Consider the following 10,195-nt stretch of genomic DNA (forward strand, 5'->3'; position numbering starts at 1 on the left):
GTGTAAACAGTGCTACAGGGCTGGGAGCGGCACTCCCAGCACTGGAGGCTATTCCCATGCGGAGGTGGTTTTATTAGAGCGCTGGAGCCGTGGCTACACACCCAAGTTAAAGCGATGCCGGGGCAGCAATTTAACGTCGGCTGTGTAGACATACCCGTAGTTTCCCAGACCTGAAAAAGACCTCTGTGTAAGCTGGAAAGAAGTTGGTCCAACAAAAGTTATTATCTCACCTACCTTGTCAAACCAATCTATCACTTGCCTCAGTAGAGTCCAGGATATTTAATAGGATAGGCTGTTTTAGAAAAATACTCCAGTACTTTTGGCACAAAAAACTTTTCTTTCAAAATCCAGCATGTAAGCTTATATTTCTGATTATTTTTTTCTGAACAAGTATTTCTTTTGCACAGTTCAAGGAATCCTACTCCTCACAACTACTTGCTCTATTCCCAATTAGTGGAGTTGAAAAACACTTACATGTTTAGGATAACAAAACAAAACATGCATTTTGCCTTGGCAAAAATGTATTCCAGGGCAACAATTTATCATTATACTCCTTTATTTCTTACTTCATGAAAGTAGTTAAGACAAAAGCATCAAAAAGCTAATGCTTCCATTTCAAATAATTAGCAATGTTATCAAAATGTGAACATTTGGAATTTTTAAAATATGTGCCAGTAAAATACAGGTTTTGGCATAATGTTTCTGAGGGAAATTATGTATTTCAGTCAGAAATCATGCAGGTTGAATTCTGCAAAAATATAGCATCTATGAACTTTTGTATGAATTCAGAATGATTTGACAGTTTGCACCTCTTTCCAATTTGCTATTTTGAATATCCACTCAAAGAGGTTTTTGTTCTTGTGAATGTTTGACAATTGGTGTTTAAACCTGTTCAGAGGGCTAGCTAGTGGCCTATACACCCTTCAGTTTGAGACCTTAAGTGAGACTGACATGATGCATAGACCTTACCCTGGCCCTCTCTGCACAGGGGTGAATTCCTCCCCACCCCTGCAAATTACCTCTGGTGCATGTGTACAAGACATTGTGTGAACAATTCATTATTCATTATTGACTATTCTTCCCCTTTCTCAGCCCTTTCTTTACTCTCTGGTATAGATACACTGAGTTCCATGCAGTTCATTTTGTCGGCTTTTTCAGAGGGACCTGAAAAAACAAAGTTCTTCTTTGTGTGGATGTTAATAATTCCACACACCCTTTTGTAAGATTAGAAGTTTTCCTGGTGTCCTTGGCCCCTTCTTCATTGTGCAAGTTGCTGTACACTGATAGGTTGCTATCTTGGCACTGCCCTAGACATTCAGTTCATTGAGAAAGTTAATTTTTTTTCAGGTGAAAGGTTTTATATTATCAGATATTTCGTTATTATATTATTTACATAAGGCCCCCAATCCTGGATTGGATCTAGAGCACTCTTGGCTTCAGTTGGGCTCCATGTGGATGCAGAGGTCCACACTAATAGAGCTGATTGAGGATTGGGTCCAAAAGTTATAGACTGATGGAAAATGCAGGGCATTAGTATGGTCATTATTATTATTTATAATTTGTATCATTACAGCAGGTAGGAGTCCCATTCAGGGACCAGGACCCCATTATGCTAGGTGCTGTGCAAGCACACACACAAAAAATGTATCTCATGTGGACCAGTTTCTTTTGAAATGAGCAGAAACTTGATTTCTTTTAACATTGGGGACTGTCCATTGAAGTTTACTTGGAGAGGATTCCCTTCTTATATCACATACTCACCTTTGCAAAATTCAGCAAAAGGTGACTGGCACACAGCCATGACCACAACCCTGATCCTGAAAACTGATCCTAAGGGTGTCTGTGAAGAGTCCCTACTTTGGGGCTGCATGCAGGTGCAAGGGTCCACCTGCATTAATCAATTTGCAGGATTAGGACCTAAATTAGTTGTACAATTAAGAAAAAGTTCAAGTCCAGTTACTAGTGTTACCAATGAAGGTAAGGTCTGAGGACTTAAGGCTTGATCTAAGTCCGTCTGAACTGTGTATGTTCTATGAAATAATGTGCAACAGTTTTACATTAACTATGTAATTATCCTTTTTTACCAATGTATGTTTTCTGATCAGCAAAGGCTTGGGGCAGAGATGATACAAAAACATTTACTTGCTGTGACAAAGACAGTGACTGTCAGGGCAGAGTTCTTGCTTATTTGCTGTATAGAAAAACTTTCATTGGATCTATGTGAATATGCAGGAAAATTGTATATAAATAAATTTTAAAATTCAGATCTCATTGAGTGTAGTTTCTTATCTTCAGAATCACAAATATTCACCAGTTAGATACGAAAGATATGTTTTCCTAATTAGATAATCTCCAAACTACAATTCAGTTTCCTTTTTATGCTGTTACAATATAAATATTGTAAAATATCAGCATCACATTTCAGGTGTCTTATGTAGCACATTTAAAAAAAATATTAATGTAGACCAAAATAAAACACAATTCCGCTCTCCAGTGTGTGACTCCAATATTTACAAGACCTTCTAACTGATTGTTTACTCCATTTACCAGTTTCTTTTGCTGGAGCAAGGAAGCATTTTGTTGGGCTACTAATTTACTTTACTGTTTCAGTCTTATGCAAGGAAAACGAATAAGTTTTTCACTACAAAGAGATCACATTTAAGCTGATCCCTCAAACTTCTCTCCCAAAAAAGTCACATCTATGGAATTTAACTGTTATGTGCCTGCCAAATAAATATTTAAGAGGTTCTGTTTTATTTTTTTAATTTATTATTTGTTTGCAAAGAATGACCTCAATGTTGAAATAACTGTAACAAAGAAGAAAAGTGTTTTATTTGTGAATATATTACAAGTTTCTACCCTATTTTTCCTTCTTTATAGCTGCAGTCAGTGTGGGCAAGCATGACAGCTGCTCAAGCTCAGCAAACTTCCAAGGAGTTGAGTATATGCCTGACCGATGTGTCTTGGAAGAGTCTGAGAGTCCAGGTGAGAGCCCTTTAAAGATAGTCACTGAGTATCAAATGATAAATATGACACAGCTTTTGAGCCAATCAAATAAAGCACATTGTAATGCTCCTTCCTTTTTAGCAGCTGCAATGTCAAATTAATGGCCACCTCCTGGGGTCATAGTGTGGAGCTGTTATCCTTTCCTCTTTCATCAAGCATTCAAGTCCTAGAAAGGATAAAGGCTTTATGACCAAAAAGAAAACTGACACTACTAGTTCATTATCATTAGTTTTGGACTAAACTGCTTAGTTAATATATGTACAGTGTCTGACCCTTTGAAGGTAGAGTAAGATTATGAAAAATTAGAAGGATTGTCCCTACTATAGCTGAATATAAAGCAGCCGTTCAGATGCTGTAGGTCTGGAGAAAAGCAAATTGACAGTGTTATAACCTGATTCCTTTTTCAAATCAATTCACAGTAGTTAGTTCAATTAATGATTTTTAACATTTAAATGATTAATTGCAGTGATGTACATAAGGTGCATCCCCTTCTAGTGGCTATGGGATTTGTCTTAATGTTGCTTATTTCTCTATCTATGTATGGTATATGTGAGAACCTTATTAATTGAATCTGAAGGGAGAGCAATTAAATTTAAAGTGCATCTTATTGTAGCTGATTAAAAACATAGTGTGTAATTAAATAAAAAAAAAGGTAAGCAAGGTGTGGGTCTGGCCCACATACCAACATGTAGGTAACATGCAGACAGTATCCCTTAGTGAAAGAGTTAAACGTCTTTTTTTCACTTGATATTTTCCTTTCCTGCTTTATCTGGTTTCTGTGTACCCTCTTGCATCTTTGTGTGCTGATCCGTGTATCATATTTTTGATTCATCCTCTCTGCGGCCTGTCAGCTTAGTTAAGAGATTTCCAAATCTTGCAGCCTGCACTGACAGGGGGCAGCTGCCAACAGTCCCCTGATCCTTCCCCAAGGAGCGCTGCTGAGATTTAATTTTCAGTGAAAGGGTGCAGTCTGAAATCCATGTCAGGTCCCCTAAGTCATCTCAGAACCCAGACAGGACCCATGGCTATGGGATTATATTTCAGTGCACTCCACTCCTTCAAGATTCCTTGGGAGTTGAACTGCTGTCATGTACCTGATTTGAACTACATTTCCTTTTCATTTTTTCCACAGAAAAGAGCAATGGTATATTTTAGAATAAGTGAAATCAGTGAATTGTAAATCTGCACCTATTTTCAAACCATTTTGGCTTGGTCTCACTACTTTGCAGCAAAATGCAGCATTGGTTTTAAAAATAATAGGTACCAGGGTAGGGAGACACGTTTAATTCCATACTTCAGTTACACCAAACCATCGATGGTACCATACTTTAAGGCTTATGCCCTTCAGGAACTGTCCATAAACCTTTCTAGAACTGTTACAGATAAATGGACAGCCTCATTTTTTATCTGTTTTGGACAGAAGTTAGAAAGAATGAATTAAAGGTTAATAGTCATAACTGGTTCAGGTGAGAATTAATTTAGGGCTCCCTCTGCCTAAAGATATTAATTTTAACCTTCCTTTAAGTTATTTTGGGTGACTGAATGCGTATGGCACTAGATGGGAGTGTAGAATATATAGTTCTGCATACCTTATGTGTGTGTGAAATAAAGAAAAGGATGTAAAACTGTCCAGCAGTGAATATTGATTGGGAAAAATGTGTGTTGATAAAGAATCTAAACTTAAAAACTGAGTTTCATTCTGTCCATCTGACATCATTAAACTGCTAATAAACCATGAATTACTCTGGCTTTTCTCTCTGCCCATTCCTGCATTTTAAGACATCTTGCCTTGTAGGTCTGAAAATCTCTGGAGAGTTCACTACTGGTCTCACTGCTTTCCACTGAGAATTTGTGGCTTGGTTGTCATGGAGACATCGTATTTCTCCAAGAATTGCTCATATTGATCCGTGGACAGGCGTAAATGGCCAGGCGAATGTGAGGAGTAAAGGGGGCTGGGCAGTACTATAAAATGACCAGAGGTTATGGGTCGGAAATAAGCTCATAGCAAACACTTAGGTAAAGAGAAAGAAACAGTTTCATTTTGTTTCAGGATTTCGTTTTTGCACTTTGTGCCATTGTCTTCTTTCACTATAGACTGAAAGAAACTTGTTAGTCACTTGTCATGTCAGATCTTTGGTGCTTGTCCTGACACAGCTGTCAGCCTTCCAGCTCTGTGCAGTTCAGGGACACACAACAAAGAGCCAGCAACATGAATTATTTATTGCTCCTTGTGTGGATGAAATTCTGTGATAAGAAATTAAGACACTTCTGACAGAAGCATTTGTTTGAAAAGAAAGATTTTGGTGATAGAATGCTTGAAGCTTACCACTTACTTTTTTGTAGGCAAACATTCAAAGAGTAACATAACATTTAGTTGGTTACTATTTTCTTTAGTCTTTGTCACGTTTTTACTTTGTAGTGTATTTTATTTACTATTTTAGAGCATGAAGGATGTCAGCATTTGACTTGATGAAATCTACAACTTCAGAATCTGTGTCCCATGAATTCAAAGCCTGGGAAAACTTAGAAGCTCCACCTAAGCTTTTATTAAAAAGTGACCTATATATGTTTGTAGAGTTGTTTGTATTTTGCGTACAGTACTTTGTCATATGCTGCATTTCCCACAGAAACACCAGTAAGGAGTATATTGACTTTACCGTCTCTTTTGATGAAGGTAGGGTGAAAGTATTACAGTGCATCTTCAAAGAGCTCTATAAGTATTCTTAGAAAGGTACTTTATTATATTTTATTGGAACTAGTATGGGTTACAGAGGTGCAGAACCCCTACTAATAGATGTGACTGTGTCATTTGTCTTTTGATGACCCCGATAATAGATTCAGAGTAATTTTCAAACTGATTTTAATTCTCTACAATCTTATACCATTTATTTACTTATTTTGGTTTTGGCCTTCCTGATGTTCCACACACATACACTTCCTCCCACTGCTGCAGATTTGGCCTCAAGCAATCACAGAAAAGGGCATATACCCTGGTGAATAGCAGGAATCCATTAGACAAGCCGAGAAACTAATCTGGGATTTACCTATAATTTTCAGTGTTTATAATATGGTACGACTAGTCTCTGACAGGTAATAGAACCCCTCAGCCTGCACTTTCCTCTTGGATAATTCATTAGTAAACATTTTTCACCTGCACCAGACACAGGTAAATATCAGACTAGGGTTTCTTGCCGGGCATACTGGATTTTAGATGTTCTCTTGCATGTACCTACAAGCTGCCATTATCTGAGATAGTGGCTCATGTTTGTATCCTCCCTCACACAGAGGAAATGCTGGGCTTCTATCCCAGATGTCTAATACTAGGTTTGTGTCCTCCAGTTTCCTACATACTGAAGACTACTTCTCTCTAACATGCAAAGCCATGGCTCTTCAAACTTGTCCCTGCTTTGGCCTGTAACAAAATAATCAAATAATGTCAACACTGTGTTTATAGACCTGGTTATCTAGGCATATCAAAACACTTTACAAATCTTAACAGACCCTCACAATGCCCCTCTGAGATAGGGGTTACCACCACATCTTCCAAGCTGGGAAACTGCAACACAGAGGTGTTAAGTGACTTGCCCAAGTTAATGCACTAAGTCTGTGGCACAGCTGGGAATAGAACCCAGATGTCCGGACTCCTACTCCTGAGCACTAGACTATGCTTTCTCTCATAGGGAGCCTAGGTACCTTTCCTGTCCAGGGAGGAGTACCATTGCAGGCATGATTCCCCCACCACCCATGCAGAAGTCTCTTGGGAGCATTATGGAGGTCTAGCCCCATGGAGCTGGAGGGGACCAGACAAAGATTCTTTGAATTTTACCCACTGAAACATGGAGAGAAAGCAGCACAAATTAATGCACCCTGAGATTTCTTTGCCTTCTGTGCTGCCCTTTAGCACAGACCCAGTAATGGGAGCCCCTGAAAGCCTGGCTCATGCAGGATCAGTGTTGTCTAGGGATAAGCGGGGCCAGGTGGAAGAATATAGGGAATGCACATTGGCATAAATGTCCCTTGCCGACTTTGGACCTCCCACCACAAATCTTGCCATATTCATCAGGTAAGCAGGTAGAAACCCAGGTATTTCCAGGGGTAGTGGGGACATATCACACTCCTCCAATGGAAGAGTGAGTAAGAAGCTGGAGGTTGAAACTAGCAGAGCATTTTCTCCCCTGTGTGGGAGTAATGGAGTATACAAACACTATGCAGGAGAAGAATGGATTAAGGAGGTCCTCTGGGCCCAGGCAGTCCTGCCCCACCACACCCTCAAAGCCTGCACAAGCTGGAGGAAGAGCTTAACAAGGGAAGCAGAGTAGCTCAGTGGCAGGCAGATAAGGGAAGTAGCTGACGTGCACTCTGAATTCCTGAGAAGGAAGTCCCACAGGAGCTCCTGTTGCCTGAGGCCTGGTGTTACTGAACTGAGCAAGCATGTAAAGGAGGGACTGGTGACTTCTGAAGGTTAGAAACTTAGTTTGTATGTTCAGTTATTTACTTTATCCTGTGGGAAGAGGAGGTATTGGCAGGAAGTGATCCAGAGAGGCAGCTGCATAGCACCTCAAGGCACAGGGCTTAACTGCCTATCACTGGGCCCTGGATTGGAGTGGGGTGGAGGGTGGGACCAGGCTCCCGTACCCACCCCTAAAAAGGCCTTCAAAAGTCTGTCAGTACCTCTTTGGTTAAGCCAAGAACATTCATTTGTGCATCTTAAATCCCTCCTGTCACTTCACACGGAAAACATTGCTTCTAAATATTTTGCCCCTCATTCTCTGACTAGCCTGGACAGAATAAAATTCTGCTTGTATATCAGACACTAGTGAAAAATCCCCATAGTTTCACACCTTGCTTAGTTTCATGTACTAGAAAATCCTGAGCACAAATGTGGGGGAGAACAATCTGTGGCCCCCCCCCTGAGATTTCATCTGTGAGATATAGCACTACACTAAGTGGGAAAATGAATCAAAAAGGAAAGATTCCAATTGGCCAAGTGCACCTGAGAGCCATGCATATGCAGCACTGAGTGTGACTGTGTTGTTAAAAGACGGGTTATAATCACCCTTTAGAATACCTGATTAACACTCTCCAGTGTATGCAGCTCTAAGGTATGTTATCTAGATCAGTGCAGTACCACTTATATCTGTGGATCAATATCCTGTTGTTGGAACTTGATACTCAAATCGAGGTTTTCCATTAAATTTCACAACTATAGAGCACCTTATGAAAAATCAAGGCTTTTTTTTCTTTTTCTGGCTCAGGTACCAATATCACAGCAAAAAAATATAAAAGGGTAACTAAACAAGGACAGATTCAGGAATGGAATGTTAGCAATTGCTGATGATGCATGAAGCAGAAAGAATGTGGAATGTGTGGACAACCCATTAATCATAACCACAGATAACACATACTGCTCATGGTCTGTGTTAAATAAAACTTTACAAACATTTTATCATACTGTATGATAGTATTAAAATATACCATGTACCATTTAGCATTCAGTTTCAAAGTATCAAATTATTATTCTATTTTTTTTCACATGAAATTAGAGAGTAAATCAAGACGACTGCATAGTGTGGTATGAAAAAATGTTTTATATCTATACAAATATAAATTGATACCTACTTTTAATGAATCAAATCTCCTGGATTTTTGGCTGTAATTATTAGAACTGCAAAAGACTGCTTTTATCTCTTTCTCTCTATTCTTACCTTATCTCTTCATTGCATCCACTTAAACAGTGGCTTATAAAATACCCAATACACGATATATTTTAAGTTTAGGCTATAAGTATTATCATACATCAGCTAGGAAAATTTATGCGACTAAAAATTTGATTGATTGGCTAATTCCCATTTCTGGTAGACTCTTGATAAATTGTGACAGGACTAAGATCTCATACCTGAACAACATTATTACTCCTCTTTCCACTTATTCTACAGTAAGTCCAGCTGAGAGAATCATGCATTCCATCTGCAAGTGAAGTGAAAATGCAAATAATCTGTTAGCATCTAACACAAATTAGCTGTCTCCTTCCAAAATTGGGAAGTTTTGCACATCTAAAGAAAATTTGTGTTGAATTGCTTTAAGGAGATACATATGCACTCTCAAGCCAATTTGACTTCCATGTTGCTTTTTGTGATGTTGCTCTTTGAGGGGGTAAATATTTTGTGGTTGTAAATTGCGGTATACTTGAATACTAGCATAATGTTGATGCATAGCTTAATTTCACTACAAACAGTGTTGAGAGTTTTTATCATTTTATAAAGTGATTTATAATGAACTCTTTTAAACAAGTGAAGCCGTGCCTATTAATCACACCACAGAATGTTCCAAAGTGAAATGAATACATTTGTTTTCCAGATGAGATGAAACAGCATCCTTGGATGTCCAAGGTGTGTTCCTGCAAGGTGTGTTAGATAAGCCTGTTCCTTCAATGAAACTAGAAGGTGGTCAAGTATAGCAGAGGAACTGAAAATACAGGACTCTTTCATAGGACAATGATTTTCTTTAATGTGTTTTGATAAATAACATAAACTGAATATTTCTTGTATCACTATACCTTTCACAGTTAATTTTCAAAAATATCTTTCATATCATCTACTTTTCTCTTCTCAGTTATTGGTTCCATGTACAATGACAGCCCTTCAGTAGAGTCACATTGATTGAATATAATCTAGATTTTTGTTAACATATGCAACATTAAATGATTCCTTGTTCTTGAGATGTGTTTCCACTAACAGAAGGAATCTCAAGACAGAGATATTTTGTCATTATTATTAAAATTTACTTTAGAAGTATTATGGTAACTCTATCTGGTAAATATTACATTTGACATAAATTTGAAGATTTAAATTAATGTTAAATGTTCTGTCTTGTTACTAAATTACATTTATTACTGATAACATTTCAACATGGGGAAGACCAAATATATTTAAAACAACTTGTGCATCAATGTTTGCCTGAATGTAAAGAAAAAAAATTAAGCATTTAATTAAACTGCAAATTAAAAATTAATGTGTGTGATTGCATTGTAGGTAAGTGATTCTGCAGATATCAATACAAGGAAAAAATGTGTATGTGTACATGTCGATGTCAATATGAAATTTGGAGAAAGCTGTCCATTAATCTAGCATCCACTGCTGAAATGATGCAGTGTGTACAGGTGCTGTTCACATTCCTCAGAATGAGGAAT

General features: G+C 38.1%; 1 protein-coding gene across 3 annotated transcripts in view; it reads left to right on the forward strand.

Annotated features, from left to right (window-relative positions):
• Positions 1 to 9,994, forward strand: part of WDR72 (WD repeat domain 72) — a 187,698-nt gene extending 177,704 nt beyond the window's left edge. For all 3 annotated transcript variants that reach the window (XM_043524155.1, XM_027818807.3, XM_043524157.1), the window contains 2 exons: positions 2,881 to 2,985; positions 9,364 to 9,994. In XM_043524155.1, the coding sequence (XP_043380090.1) occupies positions 2,881 to 2,985; positions 9,364 to 9,419 (161 nt within the window). In that variant the 3' untranslated portion in view covers positions 9,420 to 9,994. The remainder of the gene's footprint in view (positions 1 to 2,880; positions 2,986 to 9,363) is intronic.
• Positions 9,995 to 10,195: the final 201 nt, after the last annotated feature.

Source organism: Chelonia mydas, chromosome 10 (assembly GCF_015237465.2).
Source record: "Chelonia mydas isolate rCheMyd1 chromosome 10, rCheMyd1.pri.v2, whole genome shotgun sequence".
Lineage (NCBI taxonomy): Eukaryota > Metazoa > Chordata > Testudines > Cheloniidae > Chelonia > Chelonia mydas.